Genomic DNA, 20,075 nt, shown 5'->3' on the forward strand with positions numbered 1-20,075 from the left:
CGCAGGCGGGATCGCTTGCGCCTCCCGTACTCATGAACCGCATGTACCCTGCGGAATACGATATGCTCTGTCCTTTTTGCAGAAGAGAAAAGGGCACCCTGCCGCACGTCTTGGCAGAGTGCACAGAACTCAAGACCCCCCCCTCCTCCCCTCCCCACCAACACCCCCAATCCCCAACCCCTTGAGCGATGGGAGACCATGTTATCCAGCCCCGCCCTACCGATTCAGCTCGCACTGACGGACAGGAGCCAGGAGCTTCTGGGAACAGATGGGTCCCGTAACTAGGGAACCACCCCGTCTGGTGCCTGTGTGCACCACAGATTTATTTCGGGCCCAGTAAATGTTGCTTCATCATCATCATCCACGCAACAATGGTTGCTAGTGAACTGTCAAATGCTGATATGCTGCGCCCTAAAGCTCGCGGCACGGTGTGAAAATGCACTCACAGCGAAAGCAAAACATTGTGTGCGGACATGCATGCAGACGCGCAGTCAGTCGCTGCGGACCTGTGCGATCGCTGCAGTGAGGCTTCATTCTGTTATGCTCCATTTGGTCATACAGACAACCCCATATAAGAACATATTTAACATGGTTTACTCTCAAAATTTGCCTACCTTTCATGCAAGCCGGTTCAGGAGATTCCATCGCGGCGACAACGCGCAGTGCCGTTTACTGTACGTATTCAGTAAATAGATAGCGTCTGTAAACGATTCTGTGCTTTCAGTTTACCCAAGGTTATTATATCGACAGTCAGAAGCTTCCCTCGTTTTGAGAGTACATACATAAATGTCCAGGAGGGCTGCCGCGTGGCATTTTTATTGAGCGCCGTAAGCAAAATCTATGAGGAGCGCGCCGCGTGATCCCTCATACTACGCAAGGGAGGCGCTTCCGACAGATGGCGACTCTAACTCCTCGCCGCCGATAGCAGTAGCCAATCAGGGTGCGCGCTACGCGGAGTGCGGAGTAGAAGCGATAGCGGCAACAGCGCACTCTTTTCTTTTTTTTTCAGTCTCTTTGCTGCATTTGGTGTGCGCACGTCGTGATCTCGTGGCGTCGTAGTTGTCCTCTGTGCGCGTGTGTTGTCGGGCTTTTGTCACCATGGTGTCAGCGGCGTCTTCAAGCGGTGTGAGAACGAGGCATGCCTTATCGCTGGAGACGAAGGAATGCGTTATAAGGACCATAGAAAGTGGGCTGAAGAAAGTGTCGGTGGCGGCCAAATACGGCGTTTCCGACACAACCATGTCGACTATATACAAGAACAAGGACAAACTGCGGCAGCAACTGCAGCAAGATTCGTCTTCCCTGTCACGGAAGAGAATACGTACATCGAAGTACAAAGACGCAGCGCTCTTCAGATGGTTCCGTGAAGCTAGGGCTCAGAGCATCCCACTGAGTGGCCCCATGCTCCAACAAAAAGTCAAGTCCCTTGGTGCTCTTTTAGGCCACGACGACTTCAACCCACTTAATGGATGGATCCAGTGATTCAAGGATCACCGTGGCATCAGCTGCAAAGTGGTGTGCGGTGAAAGCGGTGATGTCAACGACGAGTCCATCGAAGTCTGGCTTCGCTTACATTTGGAAACCATGCTGTCCACGTATATGGACAGAGACGTATACAATGCTGACGAAGCTGGCATATTTTATAACCTTCTACCCAACCGCACTCTTGCGCTGAGAGGCGAAGCCTGCTCTGGCCGCAAGGCCTCAACAAAGCATACCTTTGTTGTTCTGCGCTAACATAGATGGAAGGGACAAGCACCGCCTGTTTGTTATTGGAAAATAAGCGAGGCCGTGTTGCTTTAATAAGTGAGAGTGCCTGCCAGTGACATACAAATCCAACAAAAAGGTGTGGATGACACAAGACATGTTCACAAGCTGGCTTTGCAAGTTCTATGAAGACATGGTGGCAGAAAAGCGACAGGTCGTGCGCATTCTCGACGATTGCACAGCCCACAACATCAAGCCAAAGTTGACTGAAGTCAACTTAAAGTGTCTGCCTGCCAACACGACTGCAAAATGTCAGCTGCTCAACCAGGGTGTCATCGCAACCTTAAAGGCACTTTACAAAAAATGCATCTGCGAAAGAGTTTTGCTGAGCATGCAGCAGCAGCATCAAAGTGAATTTAAGGGGCGCGATTGGTATGGTTGCCACTTCGTGGTGGCAAGTAAAAGCCACCACAATAAGCAAGTGCTTCAACAAAGCAGGCTTCGTGTGCAATGCAGAGGCTCTTGACGCTGGTGAGCTGAGCGACGATGTTGCCGATGAAACGGTCAACAACGACGATGTGTGGTCTGGCCTCATTGAAAGCAAGTTTGTTTCCGGCACAGACACCTTTCAAGAATATGTCGATGCCGGTGAGTCTGAGCTTCCTGTCTGCAAGGAAGCGAGCACGGATAAGGCGATCGTCGCACCGGTGCGCGGAGCTCGCAACCGAAGACGAGTCGGACGACGATGTCCCGTGCAAAGACGCTTTGGAATACCTCAGCAAAGTGAAGATGTACTGCATTGTTCGAAGCGCTGTTTAAAAATATCTTCAGACGAAAATAACAGTGTCTGCTGATGCCGCACTTCTCAGGAGAACTTGGTTTCTGTGCTGTGTTGCGATTGTGTTGCATGTGTGTGTGTGAGTGAAATATGTAATAAATTGTGTTTCAAAGGTGAGTGGTCCGTTTGGCATAGGCAAAATCCGAAAAGCATGCTTTGGTTATAATGCGGTACCGCTTATAGCGCGGATATTTTACTACTCCCGCAACTTACGTTATAAGCGGTCTACACTGTATTTCAGGCATCCTTATACATGTCTGAAGCGAGTGATGGAAGATGAGACGTGGATCTGAACACACCTTGCGCCTACCCAGCAAGTATTATGTCAGAGCTCTGTGAACCATATACTATTTGAACAGAGATGCACTCTTGCACTGGCCAAACAAGCGCACCTATAAGTATTTGAAAAGTGCTTCTATTTGGCAAGTGTTGTTCAAATAGGTGTGTCCTGAACTAACTAAACATGCCTGGTATTGTGTGCCTTGAGACACACAAACAGAGTCCACCATACTTGCTGACAGCGGGGAGCGTGCATGCTTGTCTCAAAGCAAACATTCGTGCTGCTACTCCCTTCAGCATTTCAGCTGTGCCACACCTACAGAAACATAGGAGGAAGGAAAAACACTAGGAGGGAATTATGTGTTGTGGCAACATTGGGCAGAAATACTGCCAGTTCTGTGCAGTACAAAGAACTCCGTCACATCAGCCACTGAGAGCGAGAACTGACTGCACGCTACCTAGGATATTGGGTGCATGGGGAGGAATTACAAAAATGCATGGCACGTTGCTGGTCAGGCTGTGCACATATATGCCTCAGCAGTAGTGCAATTGGCAGTGGTACATACCACCAAATTCCGAGATTAATTTGGTGCAGTTTGGTGCAATTTTGCTCGGTTTTTCTCAGCCTGGTGCAGCAAATTCTATCTAGCAAGGGAAAAAAGGGGGAGAGAGCTCGCGGTGCGGCCATGGCTGCGCAGGCCAAGCACATACACAATCCGCGCACATACACAGCTTGCACGCCCCGTTTTAGAGGTAATTTGCTGTGTGTGCAAATACTAGGCAAGCCGACATGGCATGGCATCATGCGCTGTATTTCTGCCCATTTAGTGCTAGAGGTTGCATAATCTCGAGTTCCAGAGATGCGTTAAAGTAAGAGGCAGACTAAGCATTTGGTCCCTGCTGCCGGTGCTTTTCATGATGGCATCGTCCCATTGTGGGCGATGCTATCAGCCACAGAGGTGCAGAGGACACAAAAGCACGGCTGGCTTCGCTTCGTACCACCAATGTGAAGATATTGTTGACAAGGCATGAAACTGTATCATTCGTCAGGGCGACTCTCAAATTCAACAAAATTATTATTTTTTTCTCATTCCAATCTGCTTTTTCCAAATGCCCGATAATTCAGAGCACTTTGTGGCCCCTTCTGTGCAAGAAAAATCTATCAGCGACTGTACTTATGTGCATAAAAGATCAAATTTCAATGTAACAAAATTTCCATATAACAAAGCAAATTGCCACTATTACTTCGTTAAACCGAGCCTTAACTGTATAAAAACAAGGCTTGATATAATGGTGCCGATAGAACAAGATACTATGGCTGAAGCTATTTCTATTCCCATCACAAGACCAGCAGCACTAAAAGGCGAACTCACAGTGCCAGGGTTGACAAGCTTCAGCATGTCATGCTCCTCGTGCATTTTCCTTCCATGGCATGACCCACAGAGATCATAGTCTTCACACTGCAAGCATTTGTAACGCACTCCACGAATCTCCTGGTCACAAGCATCGCAGAGAACTCCAGCATGAACACCCTGCGCTGGAGCTCCGTGCAATGTGCCAAGGCCAGCTGCGGCTGGATTTGCCGTACTGGGACCAGCTACAGCTGGCTTTCTCAGGGCCATGATGTTCACATAAATTCTCAACAGGCCATCAGTCATGTTCTGCAGAGCTTGTGCCAGCTCTGCCTCACTGGACATCACAATGTAGTCTCCCTCAGGATCTGCACACCAATGCAACAAAAACAGTCATTATGCCTTACAGTAAAAGAACCAATCAGTGTACTGCTAACTAGCATTGCATGCTTCATGCGAAAACATATAGTCAAGCGCCTTTATAAAGACGCACTTGAGACTTGAAAAATCCTTCGTTATACAGGTCACTTCATTGTAAAGAGCGAACCATACAGCTCGCAATTGAGCAGGCTAAGCTGTCCAGCAGAAAAGCCTCTCATTTAACACGAGTCCAAGTGATGAAGAGTAAGAGAAGCCACTAGTTTTATTCTGTGCCCTTAGTCCGATGGAATGTGTGACTGCAGCCGACTTTATGGCATTCATGTTCACGGAATGCTAGTGCTGCTTGTCAAAGTCTTCGGTTGTATGACTGAGTGGGCTTCTTTTTCTTTCTTTTTTTTTCCCCATCGCGGGTGAGGCTGCCACAGTCGCTGTGAAATGCAGACCCTTTTGCTGTTGCATCTTTGTTGTTGCATCAGTCAGAGCTCCATGTGCACACTGCAGCTAAAAGGCAGCTGCAGAGGGCCACTGACAGTACCACTACGTCCTTTCATTGTCAAGTAACAAATCAGTCGTTGGTGTCACCCGAATTCTTTCACTATAACTTTTGTGAAGATTGCATTCGGATGATTTATTGGCATACCCTTTGAAACAGGGCCGTTACAAATAGTCACCTAGCTTGCTTGAGTTTCAGGTATGCTATAGATGCTTTTCATTCTAGCATTTTTGTATACATCTCCCTAACCTTTTTTCTCTTCCTCAAAGCTTCTCTATTCACCTTGTACCACTACCTATGCCTGTAATGGATCCGATCGTATCAATCTCTTCCCTACTTCTTTTATTAATTTTTTTCATTGCAGTACCATAGCACAGTACCTCTTGGGCAAAAAGGCTTTTCCTCTCTATGCCCTTCAAGGGTGCCGTACAGCAGAGGGACCGTATAACACTTGCTGGAACATTGCCCTGGTAGCACAGTCATTGGGAGCCATCCTGCCATATAGTGGCATGTTACAGCATTTTATAATATGGTTGTGTCGCCCTTGAATTGTGCGAGCCCTTGATCAGGTGCACCGTGAGAATAGGGTGCAACAGCTAATGCCAAGATAGACAAACTCCTTCCTGCTACTCTGGGCCTTTCCCTTGCGGCCCTGCCTCGCTCCCATTAGAGACAGAACGAGCATCTGCTTCAGACGCACGAAACGCACACAGGAGAGATAATCGTCCCCTTGAGCGCTTGGACCCCCACTGTGTTCTAGGTGAACCCCAGTGGAACATTGTGCGATAGAGAGCACACTTTGTTGTTGCATTTACTATGCACACGAAAGATAGTTCAGCAGGCACACATGGAAACCTTTGTTACACAGGTTGCTTCATTGTAGAGGCACATCACGGCAATGTCATTGCTTTCATTAGCATTTCTGAAAAAGTAACTCTGCAATATCATTTTGACTATGGCCTCTGATTGAACTGCTGGATGGACGAAACATGGTTCTTGACTCCATTTAGTCTGCCACAGGCTCAATGATTAGAAAGGCTGGTTCGGTGCCGAAACTACTACAGCCCTCAACGCCTGTTGTTTCACGACATACAAAACAGCAGACTGGCAATTGTGTGTGTGAAATAATGATAAAGAGTGAAAAATAATTTATTCAGTGAGCAGCTCCTCTCTTGCATTCAGTTTGCCCTTATCATTAGTGCATACCTTATCCTGTACACTGTGCTAGCAGCAATGAAAGAGCAAGCGCACAGCTTGCCACAAACATATCAAAAGTAGTTAATTGCATTCAGTGTGCACTATTGTGTCATAAAAGCATGGAGTTGAAACTACACCTTTTACCTTGAACATGGGGTAAACAGAAATCTTGGGCAGCTTTTTTTGTAGACCTAGCCTTCAGAAGTTGAGCCAACAAATTTAACCCTTTGATGAGGTTTGAAAGAGACTGCTACCTAGCACTACTGAAGAGGTGTTGCTATTTCCCAAGTTTTTTTAATGCACTGTCGCCCATCGGCGACTCCAGCAATGATTTCTCCCTTCAGGCAACAGCAAATACCACAATGGTGGCCTATTCATATTCATCAAACTTTAGTGGCACTTTGCTCGTGCCTACACTTTCACTGTAGCCTAGCATGCTGGTTATTTCAAATATAAAAATAAGTTTTGTAAATTTTATTATATTTGCAAAGAAATTCTCATTACAGAAAACCTATATTGACTGATCAATTTACAACCATACTGCCCCACCATGGTGGTCCAGTGGCTATGTCACTGCACTGCTGAGCTCAAGGTTGCAGGTTCGATCCTACCTGCAGTGGCCACATTTCGATGAAAACGAAATGAGGGAAATCTTGTGTATCGCCAATTGGGTGCATGTTGAAGAATCCTAGCAAGTCAAAATTAATCTAGAATCTCCCCCCCACCCCAACCACAATGTGCCTCATAATACGATTGTGGTTTTAGTATGTAATACCCCAGAATTTAATTATTCTTTTACAAACATACTGCACTTGTGAAGTGAGTTTGTCCACGCACCCTTCCATCTCAGGATGAACTCCATGTTAGCCAATGCTGGAAAGGCTGCCCGGATTCTATCGTGGAGGGTTTTGAAGTTCTGTAGGTCCTCAATGACAAATCGACGGATCTCTTCATCTCCCAGGTAAGCCTTGACCGTCACCTTCACGGGGTCCATCTGCAGAACATGCATGCATGCGATTACTGGGTGCTTGGCTGAAGTGCCAATCAGCTTTTACCTTACAGCAAGTACACAACGAATCGCCCTTACAATAAAAAAGCAGAGATCAAACCTTCGTGTGCAAACCCAGCTTTTCAGAATCACTTTTTTCAACACCTATTCTTATTCATAAAATCTAGCTTTACACAAGTGGATAACAAGGAAGCTGAACACCTGCCCATAAAGGTAATCGAATTGTGGTAATTAAAGCTGTGTTTCATCCCCACCCCACAGAGACACTTCGTCTATGGAACATCCAAATCACATCCTAAAAGCCATGTCTGGCTTCAGAGATACCTTGTTAATGATGTTCCATGGTTACCGTAGAGCTATATCTAGTTGATGTCAATCAACAACAGCTTTCCTGGGCGAGTTGTAGGCGATGATGGGGAATATGAACCACATAAATTATTGCGGAGTTGAGCTTTCCACTCTGGGGGCATCTCAGCAGTTCTTTGCACCCCTTGAGCGTCCCTAACTTCCAGAAATTGAGCTTCCTGTTCTTTAAGAGCTTCAACAGCTTTCTTCACCGCATAAGGCATCTGCCAACCTCTGCAAGTTTCTTCCGCTCTTCAAAATTCTCCTTTGAAGAGTCATTCCTCCATATGCTGAAGGCAGAGTCAATGTACAAGGCACTCTATTGCGTCACACTCTGCATGAAGAGAGTAGAAGGAGCATCAGGTTTTAGACTACACTACCTTTTGGATTAACCCAAATTTTTAGACTGCACTATCTCCGGTATTAGCCCACAAAAAGAGGCCAGAAACCCACAAACCTGAGATGGAAAAATGGGGATAACTCGCTGAAGAAACAGATGATGTACTGCCCAGAAACTTGGGCTCTCATTTTCCACATTGGCAATCAAAAGACATCTTTATACATTGGTGCTGAACGCAACTAGTCTTGGCAGATTTGTCTGCAGTGTCACCTATACGATATTGCAATGCTTATCTCACTTTTGATCACCCTGCACAAAAGGCCCCAACTGTCACAAGACGGATTATACATTAAGTGAACCATACCCTCCTATGCAACCAATGCAGGCCTAATTGATGCTTTCACACCATTTTCAAAGGAGTGTATATCTATAGGCAGTCATATGCAGCTGTCTGGATTACTTGCCTGCTACACATTTTTGTACCTTACTATGGTTTCTGTAAACAGTATCATCCCAAGAAAGGCTGTACCAAACATCTGTTACCAGTTTGTTGCATCGTCTTTAATACTGGAGGGCCTAAGTCCACCAAGCTTACTTAAGGGCACAGCAACCAATTGCTGCTAGAAATAGCCTTCAGCTGCCTTTAACACTCACTGATGCTGCTCAGAATCCTGTACAAAAAAAATTGCCATCACCATTCCTCACAAGTCAAACTTGCACACATGGAGCAAGAGGGCATCATGCTAACCACACTGATGCGCAAAATAAGGGTCATGCACAGAGCAGAAAAACATATGTACAGTGGTGTGCAATATGAGCTGCAACACAGTGCTTGTGGTAGGGGCCTGAAGACTGCATGCTGGCACAGACATACTAAAAATTGGAGAACTAAACACCATTCCGATTACTGATATTTATGAAACCAATTTTTTTGTATGTTCGTGCCCCTGTGTAGTCTTGGGGCACCTTCTTAGTCACCGTATTGCAGCTCATATTGCATGCGACTGTACACTGTCACAGTTTATAGTGCAACTAAGTTATTACCATTCTGGTAGAACAGCAAGTATACTATTGCTAGCAACACACAGAAGAGAAAAAATTGATCATCACAACATAAGAGACAGTGTGGAGCACACTGACTTGGAGCACACAGATGTCTGCATTCATGCATTTGCCCTGATGAAACTTCTATCAGCGCACGCAAGCTGTAGGCGACTGCACCTTTATTACTGTTGGGCACTGGGCTGGCATTAAGACAAACAGGATTCAAGACATGGCCTCCCTTTAAAAGGTCATGCTGCCTTGAAGGGAACTGCATGCAACCCAAGTGCATTTTCTTTCTGCAAGTATATTTTGTGCAGAATCTTGCTTTGAGCTCGTTGGTGGATCAGACTCAAAGAAATTTATTCTCCCTTCTCGATAAGGAACTGCTTTTTCTGGGTAACGCTCTGAACATATCATTTTATTAGTATGTGCAGCTGATCGCAGAGCATTAATTGTTCGTTCTGTTTGTAACATGTTCAATGTGATCACGAGACTTGGCGGTGCTTAAAAGGAGATTTCTCATTCCAAATAAAAACAGTTGGTAGTTGGCACCTGTCCGGTCATAAGTCCTCATCTAGTTTGTGCCGTAAATTTCTTTGAATATATTCTGTGGCACTTCTGTAGTGTCCTTCCAACCTCTTTTTATGCCCCAGTCAGACGAGCAAATCTACCAATCTACCAATCTACCTTGCCAAAGTGACAGAGACTTCGTCTGTGTCACTTCGTGCTACAAACCAAGAATACGTTACTGTACCAATCCCCCCTCCCCCCACCCCAACTGTCCATTCTTTTGTATAAACCTTGTGCTTGCACAGACACAGCAAACGCGCATAAGCAGGGTTTGAACGGCACTTGCACCTGTGCGCTGTGTCGTCTGCTACGCTGCTACTTCACACCTGTACACCTGCACCAAGACAGCGCCGACAGTAGAGAGGGTGCAGCAATATCACGAACCAGCCTTCTACCTTTTGAAACAAACAGCATAGTTAAGAGGGCACCACTGCTACACTGCTCAAAACAATTGGCAGGCTACAGCACCTGATGAACTGGTTCAGGTGGTGCAGGCAAATTGGACCCGTACAAACCTTGCAAGCTCATTCGCAAAATGAACACGGCAAGGCCATAGACGAACAGGTTCTAGCAGGCACCAGAGTAAACATCTCCCTCAGATACAAAGCAGAGATTTGTTGATAGCATCAAGATATTAATAGTGCCATAAACAGTGTGCCAGAGCACGACCGTTACAAAATAAGACAACACGTGTCATAAGCGCACACGCCAGGGGCTGCATTGTTATAAAATTTATTTTCTCTCTATTTGCATGTCTAGCCGTTTCAGTGGGTTGTATGAGAAGTTAACACACTACCAAAACTTTCTCATTTAGGTGTCCCAGGAAGTGCTGATGTGGTTCCATATGGTTGTGCAAGCTGTGGTGTTTTGGCTGCGATGTACTTTCGTGGGCAATATGAGTGGGAACACAGGGACTGTGGGACTGTGTGTAATCCTGTGGGACTCCTACGTTAATTAGCTTGGATGATGAGAGATGGCCGTTAACCTGCACCATTTGAGACCGGTTACACAAGTAGTCTCTAAGATTAGTGGAGGACCAGATATACCAAATGATTCGAGTTCAACAAGTAGTATGCAATGGTTTATCGTGTCGAATGCCTTCGTCAGATCAATGAATACAGAACCCACAATTAGACCTCTATCAATGGTCATGCACGTTTGTTTTCTCCAGTGAAACTTGGCGACCGCCTTTCTGGCCGATGCAACATGAAAGGAATACCATGCAACACACCAGGCACAGTGCTGGTGCTTTTCTGGGCTCCTTATCGTCGACTGTTTCGAAATACTAAAAACATATGCGTGCTTACTGAACGGAACGAGTAGAAGAGAGTGCGTTTTATGCAAACAAAAGGCTGAGCAGATGATCAGGAACACTGCATGATCTGTGGTTGGAAAAGTGCAAGCTCAGATGCCGTTATTGATGTATCCTAACAATTTCAATTGTTTTGAGAGCATTTTAGTTTATGAATGCAGAAATTTTTGCACATGTTTAAAGGGACACTAAAGCAATTCAGGAAGTACTCAGGAAGTGCAGCGGTGGCGTAGAGGTAGAACACCCGCCTCTAGTGCAAGAGGTCCGTGGTTCGAATCCCGGTGCCGCGCAATTTTCCACCGGATTAAAAAAAAAAATCCGCGTGTTGATAAAATTGCATAAACAGGTCTGGAGTGTGTCCTGATCCCGGTGACCAGAACCGGTAACGCACTCCCTCACCAGAGCAGGATTGGCCACCCTGGTGCAGTACTTGGCCATAACCTCCTATATGAACACAACAATCGAACCCCGGCCCTCAGTCCCCAGCAGCTGCGAAGCAACTGACCACGGCGGCGGTCAGACCTGCGACGCAGCAGAGGGTGCTAAGAATCCCTGGCTCCGGACAGGCCGCCATTGGAACATGAACCTCGCAACGTTTAACGCTAGAACCTTATCTAGTGAGGCGAGTCTAGCAGTGCTATTGGAGGAATTAGAGAGCAGTAAAGGGGATATAATAGGGCTCAGTGAAGTTAGGAGGCCAAAAGAAGCATATACAGTGCTAAAAAGCGGGCACGTCCTGTGCTACCGGGGCTTAGCGGAGACTCAAGAACTAGGAGTCGGATTCCTGATTAATAAGAATATAGCTGGTAACATACAGGAATTCTATAGCATTAACGAGAGGGTGGCAGGTCTTTTCGTGAAACTTAATAAGAGGTACAAAATGAAGGTTGTACAGGTCTACGCCCCTACATCCAGTCATGATGACCAAGAAGTCGAAAGCTTCTATGAAGACGTGGAATCGGCGATGCGTAGAGTGAAAACAAAATGCACTATACTGATGGGCGACTTCAATGCCAAGGTAGGCAAGAAGCAGGCTGGAGACAAGGCAGTGGGGGAATATGGCATAGGCACTAGGAATAGCAGGGGAGAGTTATTAGTAGACTTTGCAGAACAGAATAATATGTGGATAATGAATACCTTCTTCCGCAAGCGGCATAGCCGAAAGTGGACGTGGAGGAGCCCGAATGACAAGACTAGAAATGAAATAAACTTTATACTCTACGCTAACTCTGGCATCATACAAGATGTGGACGTGCTCGGCAAGGTGCGCTGCAGTGACCATAGGATGGTAAGAACTTGGATTAGCCTTGACTTGAAGAGGGAATGGAAGAAACTGGTACATAAGAAGCTGATCAATGAGTTAGCGGTAAGAGGGAAAATAGAGGAATTCCATATCAAGCTTCAGAACAGGTGCTCGGCTTTAACTCAGGAAGAGGACCCTTATTGTTGAAGATATGAATGGCAATCTTATGGGCATCATTAAGGAGTATGCAATAGAAATCGGTGGTAACTCCGTTAGACAGGATGCCAATAAGCTATCGCAAGAGACGAATGATCTGATCAAGAAACGCCAATGTATGAAAGCCTCTAACCCTACAGCTAGACTAGAACTGGCAGAACTCTCCAAGTCAATCAACAAGCGTAAGACAGCTGACATAAGGAAGTATAATATGGATAGAATTGAACATGCTCTCAGGAACGGAGGAAGCCTAAAAACAGTGAAGAAGAAACTAGGAATAGGCAAGAATCAGATGTATGCGCTAAGAGACAAAGCCGGCAATATCATTACTAATATGGATGAGATAGTTCAAGTGGCTGAGGAGTTTTATAGAGATTTATACAGTACCAATGGCACCCACGACGATAATGAAGGAGGGAATAATCTAGAGGAATTGGACATCCCACAATTAAGTAACGCCGGAAGAAGTAAAGAAAGCCTTGGGAGCTATGCAAAGGGGGAAGGCAGCTGGGGAGGATCAGGTAACAGCAGAATTGTTGAAGGATGGTGGGCAGATTGTTCTAGAGAAACTGGCCACCCTGTATACGCAATGCCTCATGACTTCGAGCGTACCGGAATCTTGGAAAAACGCTAACATAATTCTAATCCATAAGAAAGGGGACGCCAAAGACTTGAAAAATTATAGACCGATCAGCTTACTGTCCGTTGCCTACAAAGAATTTACTAAGGTAATTACAAAAAGAATCAGGAACACCTTAGACTTCCGTCAACCAAAGGACCAGGTAGGATTCCGTGAAGGCTACTCAACAATAGACCATATTCACACTATCAATCAGGTGATAGAAAAATGTGCGGAATATAACCAACCTTTATATATAGCTTTCATTGATTACGAGAAAGCGTTTGATTCAGTCGAAACCTCAGCAGTCATGGAGGCATTACGGAATCAGGGTGTAGACGAGCCATATGTAAAAATACTGAATGATATCTATAGCGGCTCCACAGCCACAGTAGTCCTCCGTAAAGAAAGCAACAAAATCCCAATAAAGAAAGGCGTCAGACAGGGAGATACGATCTCTCCAATGCTATTCACAACATGTTTACAGGAGGTATTCAGAGACCTGGATTGGGAAGAATTGGGGATAAAAGTTGATGGAGAATACCTTAGTAACTTGCGATTCGCTGATGATATTGCCTTGCTTAGTAACTCAGGGGACCAGCTGCAATGCATGCTCACTGACCTGGAGAGGCAAAGCCGAAGGGTGGGTCTAAAAATTAATTTGCAGAAAACTAAAGTAATGTTTAACAGTCTCGGAAGAGAACAGCAGTTTACGATAGGTAGTGAGGCACTGGAAGTGGTAAGGGTATCTACTTAGGACAGGTAGTGACTGCGGATCCGGATCATGAGACTGAAATAATCAGAAGAATTAGAATGGGCTGGGGCGCGTTTGGCAGGCATTCTCAGATCATGAACAGCAGGTTGCCATTATCCCTTAAGAGAAAAGTTTATAACAGCTGTGTCTTACCAGTACACACGTACGGGGCAGAAACCTGGAGGCTTACGAAAAGGGTTCTACTTAAATTGAGGACAACACAATGAGCTATGGAAAGAAAAATGATAGGTGTAACGTTAAGGGATAAGAAAAGAGCAGATTGGGTGAGGGAACAAACGCGAGTTAATGATAGCTTAGTTGAAATAAAAAAAAAAGAAATGGGCATGGGCAGGACACGTAATGAGGAGGGAAGATAACCGATGGTCATTAAGAGTTACGGAATGGATTCCAAGGGAAGGGAAGCGTAGCAGAGGGCGGCAGAAAGTTAGGTGGGCGGATGAGATTAAGAAGTTTGCAGGGACAACATGGCCAATATTAGTACATGACCGGGGTAGTTGGAGAAGTATAGGAGAGGCCTTTGCCCTGCAGTGGGCGTAACCAGGCTGATGATGATGATGATGAAAGCAAAACAATAAATCAGTTTGAACTGATAAAGCATTGTTTGAGAACTCTGCAGGTTATTATATTAGATGAGAAAAATGAAGGTGAAAGTATCAGTATTTGAATTTCACACTGAAACCCGGACACCGTTACGTCAGTGTGACATCAGGGTTTCCAAGGTATGTTTTCATATTTGGGCTACATTGGCTCAGTAAAGTTGCCCCAAACTTGCGATGTTTAATATTTGTTTTCTTTAGAACACAACGCAGTCAATCTGTGCCGCTAAATAAGTAAGTGGGTCCTAGAAGACGCTATCAAAATCCATGACGTCACAGCGACCTCGCGTGGGAACTTCAAAGAGGCATTGCCATATGTATTTCGCTTTTGCACTTTTTCTTGCTTACTAAGTGTCTTATTGTGGTAAGATTGAAGTTTTTGGTGTTGTAGAAGGGTATTTTAATGATGCAGAAGAAGTCATTTTTCTCTTTAGTGTCCCTTTAAATTTCATGCACAAGGCACACTGGTCGATTGCAGCGCCCCGCTGGCGGCGTCATCGCAGAAGCGTCCCCGGTTCTCCCATTGTTTTGCTGTATGAACGACACACTGCTCCATTCCAGTACACCATAATGAAACGTAAAAAGCATCAGCGGGCCGCTAAAGTTCGATGACACACGACAAGATTTGCACATGCTTTGGAACAGTTTGTCGTCTGTTCTTGCTTGTCTTCGCACGGTTATGCATTGTAGATGAGTAATCATAATTGGAAGACGTATTACAAGTGCGTGAAAACCTTTTATGAAGTTTTTACTCTACGAATGCTTTATTTGTGTAGCCATATCCACGTTTTAGACGAAGCCTCTTCCAACACCAGCCAACACCATGGGTGGATGGATGGATGTTATGAGCATCCCTTTTGGAACATAACGGTCGGTTGCGCCACCAAGCTCTTGCATTATACTGCCTAATGTCCTAACTATGTAAAAAAAGAAAAAAAAAGGAAAAAATGCATGATGAATTCCCATAACGAGATTTCCTGACCCCTTATTGTCAACTTTGTTTTTGTACGTGTCAGTACTTTTGTCATTTCCCCCTCTCTTCCCCCTCGACAGCACAGCGCCCCTTAGAAAACTCCCATAGATGGTGGCACCAGACTTCCCTCTAGGTGTTATAGTGAGAAACTATGCCTCAAGCTGCGCTGTCAAAAAAAAAAAAAAAGCGTGACTGAAAAAGAAGAATGACTCCCAGTAAGTTACTGTGCATGTAACTATGGTAGCTAGCATTCATAACGTAACGGTCTTATCGGCTATTAACGTAACGGTCTTATCGGCTATCTTATCAGCGAACTACAGGGGCGCTGCGAGCGCCGCTCGCGTGACGACAGGGCAAGGACTCGCGCCTGTCGTCTGCTACAGTTCGGGCCGTGTCCGGGCGCTTTCTGCGGTGTTTTGGTTTGTTCGCCCTCATTCTCTCTGCTTGTATACATATGGCGGTGATCTCAAATATATTTTTACGACGTCTTCAGTCCCAAAAATTTATTCAAAGAGCTTATTTCTGAGACAACAATGCACTCTCAAAGGCAACGCTGCAGTGCCAGGCAAAGGTGCGCCTACCAGCCCATTGCGGGTTTTTCATGCGCGGATCGACAACTGCAAATACATAGCATATAATAATCCCGTTATGGTACCATACCTGCCGCGGTGCAACAAGTACGTCACAAACGCTGGCTATATATGACCTCTACAACAGTTACCTTGATTTTAATCCGCTAAAATAGGTTTGCTCATGACGAGTACTACGTGGTATAATATCGAATTTTCGCATTTCTTCAAAGAAGCACTCGGCAGTAATACAAGGACTTAACACTGCAGTTTAGATTCTACAAGCACCACTTGCTTCTACATCCCAAAGGGTGCCTGACCCACTAAAGGGGTCAGGCACCTGCATGCACTCTAAGAAAAGTTTACACCCTTTGGAGTGTATATTTGCCACACAACGATAATCGTCATCTGCCTCGCTTGCGTTTCCTTTCTTGAAAACTCGGCGCTCGCTACTTTCCTGTCGAGAATGCTGCGTCACACTGATAACGCGCATGTCGTTCGTGACTGGGAAGTATCGGGCTCGCAGCGTTAAAGAAAGGAAACGCGGGCAAGACAGATGACGATTATTGTTGTGGGACAAGATAAGCCCCAAAGAGTGTAAATTTTTATTATGAGTGCTATGGCATCTAAGTCCCCACTCCGACATGTGTGGCGATGTGGCACAACTGTCGGCAGCAGTTGCCAAGCGCGAGCTCCAACTGGTAAACAAAGGAGCACACGGCCAAGCGTATCGCGCTGCCCGGTGCCGATTCCTCGGTCGGCCGCTGTATCCCGAGACGAAATACGAAAACGATTGCTGTTACCGTGGGCTGCATACACGGTTAAAATGTTAACCAAAGTGTTTTCGATTCAGTTCTCCGGGAAACGCTAGTCAAGCCTCCGTGTGGTTAGCTGTGCAAGGCGCGGTATTCTGGCGGCGCTCAATACCCGAAACCACGTCGTTCGGGCCGTTGGGCAACGCAATGAGGCCGTGACACAACTGTTGGCAGAAGAGCGAGTCCTCCTGCTGCGTTTACGCTGAAAAGATGGCAAGTGACAACACGTTCAAATATGCGATACGTTGACAAATCGCAGCGCAGGAACAAACAGGTAGACCGGAAAAGTCGTCTCTTTTTACTGTCCATCTGTGTGTTTCCGTGCTACGATTTGTCATAACGTGGAACCAACAAGCCGAAACAGCCAGGAGACACGGACCTGCAGCTGCTGATAAGCAAAGCGCGGACAAATGGTCGGATGGCAGAGTTCCGACTGGTGTGATAGAAATTTGTTGCCAGGACAACCCGCTGCGTAAATACCCTTGCAGTGGATGTTCAAAGAGCATTTAATGGCTATTACATTGGTGTATTGGCGATGCGGAAAGATACGACCCGAACGATCTGTCGCCTGGCCAACGCTACAGACATGGCAGCGAAGCACTAGGGGAGACGATCGCCGAGGTATTGGCCGAGGTCTAGACGGAGGACGTAAAATGATACAGTGCTTAAAGGAAGTGTTTCGAGGATCGCTTACCTGAGGTTGCGACGAGGTCGAAGACATATTCCAAAACTGCGGCCGATGGTTATCCATCGTATTTATATGCTACAGCTTGTATGACTTGCAGCAGTTCAAATGTTCTCGACGATTCTACCGACCACTTCTATTTCCCTATGTCACCGCTGCAAGGAGACACAATTTTGTTGGTAAACATTGGTCCGTTCTTGTCATGTGACAAGCTTCCTTTTTATGATTGGTCAAGAGCAGCCTCTAAGGGCATGGAGAAAGTATGCGGAGAGAAAGGGACGCGATGATCTCACCTTTTCGACGTACGCGCGGACATAGTGAGGAACTCTATGCGCGCGGAGGAAGGAAAAAGCTCCATGGATGTACGTATGGGGCTCTTGCATTGCCCAGGGGGCGCTGCGAAAAAGGTGCTAAAAAGCGCCCTCTGTCCTAAAATGGGTCGTACCAAGCTCGGTCGTCTGCTTTGGAAAGCACGTTTACAATATGGACCCGCCACTTTCGTTTGTGTTGTATGACGGCGTGCAGCGAATATCGGGCGCCGAAGATTTTTTCAGGAGTGGCACGCTGCGTAAAGGCAAGAAATTATGCAGTGCCGAATACGTGTATGCCATTCAAGAATTAAGCGGCGAAGTTTTAGCGCGGTGTCAATCGCAAGTGAAGCGAGTCGCGTACGAAGTGGAACTTCAGGTAAGGTTTGCACGCTGCTAGATTCAGGCGCACAAACGCGAGGAAATGCTTGCTATAAATGAATCCACAGCAGCGATAAGCAGACATCATGTGTACGGAACTGCTCGAGCACACGACGGTACGCGCCGCGACGGCAGCGGTCTTTCGACATGCCGCGAAACGGCGGGTCTCCTGCAATCTTTGTTGACTGCATGCCGCTAAACAAGTAGTTATGCCTGCGTTGTAGTAGCGGCCATCTGTCCCTTTTAGTAACTGGTAATAACTGATGCAATGCATATGAGCTCGCACGTACGTGCGAATCGCGCTGCAGCGCGAGCTCGTGCGCTGCTCGCTTGATGTAGCTTTTAATGACAACGCTCGAAAATCGATCTGCTGTAATCAATACTATCTTGCTGCGCTGCCTCAACAAGCTGGCTTGAGGTCAAGTATGAGCACATTTAACTCTCTAACCTGTGCTGCTCGTAGTGGGGTAGTGAATTATCACCGAATCAAACCCGCCATTTGTGGTCATTTGCACACACCTGGGCACTTCACCACTTCGCACCGGTCGAATTGTTAATTGTCGCTGTGGCCGGGTTTCGAATCGTGAATCACCAGCCATGCCTGCTGCTATGTCGGTCTGCCGTCGGGACTGTAGGTGCAAAAGACCAAATTTTAGAACGCAGATCTATAATCAAGCAAGCTTCAAGACAGGTGAAGCAGTCAGCATGGCGCGAAGTTTCGCTTACCCAGCGCGACGAACTGCAGTTATACAGCGCGCCCGACGCTCCGCTTTGTGAGGCCTTGAAGGGAAACGATAGAATCGGATGTTGGGATTTAGGCCTTCTTGTTCATGGGAGCCCACGACGCAGCAGTATCGACGGTGACGCTTTTTTCGATGCTGAGCTAGGTCCCTCCGGATCGGCGTCGCTGATTCCTTCTGCTTCCAGCATTACGTCCCACGGCACACGGAGAGTCCGTTTTCGTAAAACTATAGGCTGCGACCAGCTCGCAGCGTGGTCGATGTGGTCTGTGAGAAGTGACGAGCCTTTTCGCACTCGCAACAGGGCAGAAAAAAAGTGCGAATCGACGCAAAACTCGGCCTAGAAACGTGCTTCGCCACAGCCAGGGCTCAATACGACCCAAGCTGGTACGACCCAAATGTCGTTTCCCGTGCCGCCACCAGGCGCCGCTACTATACCTCAAACTCCAGCGCAAGACGCCCATAGAGAACAACATTACGATCTGAACTTCAGACCTGCACAGATGTCCCTTTCCCAGCACGCCTGGTTTGTTTGCCGCTAGGAAAAGAACGTACGGGTAGAGTGGCGCTAGTTATAACCTGTTCACTGTCGTCTGCTTCTATAACATTTTTCAACGCTCGTGCTGCCATTTCAATAGGCACAATTCGCTTCAATTGGTGGTGAACTAATAAATTCACAAATATATAAAGAAAACAAAATTCGCGAATGTTTTGCGTTTGAACAGTGAATGTAGAAGTGGAGGAGCGGTCCAAGAAAGTTAAACAACGAGCATAGGCGGCAGTTGCAATGTTAGACGGCATAACTTTTCCTTTCTTAGCCTCTATAAGAGACTGAAAAAAATATTTTAAAAGATTCATGGGATAAACTACCTGTTTTGAGTTGATTACAGATAGCTTAATGTCAGAGATGACATTAGAATTTATTGCTGTGCAGTAATGAAAGGCAGATGATCTGATAAAAGTATTCACAAGTAATTCCTGTGCCCAATAAATGCAAGAAATTGATCGAGTCTTGTTCAAGGAAAGGTGAGCATAGCTGCTTTTTAATATTGTTTGAAGACTAGGTGAGTTGAAAGCTTGCAAAAGCAACCCCAATGCTTTAAAACGTGCTGCGCTGCAGGCCAATTGTGTCACGGAACTCTCTTTCAAACTGCATATAGCTAGCTTTTCTGCGTGGTACGGGGGCAGCATGCAACGGTGATGCGAAAGATACATACGCAGTGGAGCTGTATGCGTAATTCTCTTTTTGCGCTCACGACACATTCACGGGCTATTGTAAGAGTTAAAA

General features: G+C 46.2%; 1 protein-coding gene across 2 annotated transcripts in view; it reads right to left on the reverse strand.

Annotated features, from left to right (window-relative positions):
- LOC126521611 (sequestosome-1-like) overlaps positions 1 to 17,527 on the reverse strand; it is a 39,177-nt gene extending 21,650 nt beyond the window's left edge. Inside the window, exons 1-3 of one of the 2 annotated variants that reach the window (XM_050170306.3) lie at positions 17,368 to 17,527; positions 7,085 to 7,241; positions 4,198 to 4,544 (exon numbers count right to left, since the gene is read on the reverse strand). In XM_050170306.3, coding sequence (XP_050026263.1) covers positions 4,198 to 4,544; positions 7,085 to 7,241; positions 17,368 to 17,424 — 561 coding nt within the window. In that variant the 5' untranslated portion in view covers positions 17,425 to 17,527. Of the gene's footprint in view, positions 1 to 4,197; positions 4,545 to 7,084; positions 7,242 to 9,843; positions 9,868 to 17,367 lie in introns of those variants that run through there. The other variant, XM_055065749.2, reaches the window with a different exon arrangement.
- Positions 17,528 to 20,075: the final 2,548 nt, after the last annotated feature.

The sequence above is a fragment of the Dermacentor andersoni genome, chromosome 6 (assembly GCF_023375885.2).
Source record: "Dermacentor andersoni chromosome 6, qqDerAnde1_hic_scaffold, whole genome shotgun sequence".
NCBI lineage: Eukaryota > Metazoa > Arthropoda > Arachnida > Ixodida > Ixodidae > Dermacentor > Dermacentor andersoni.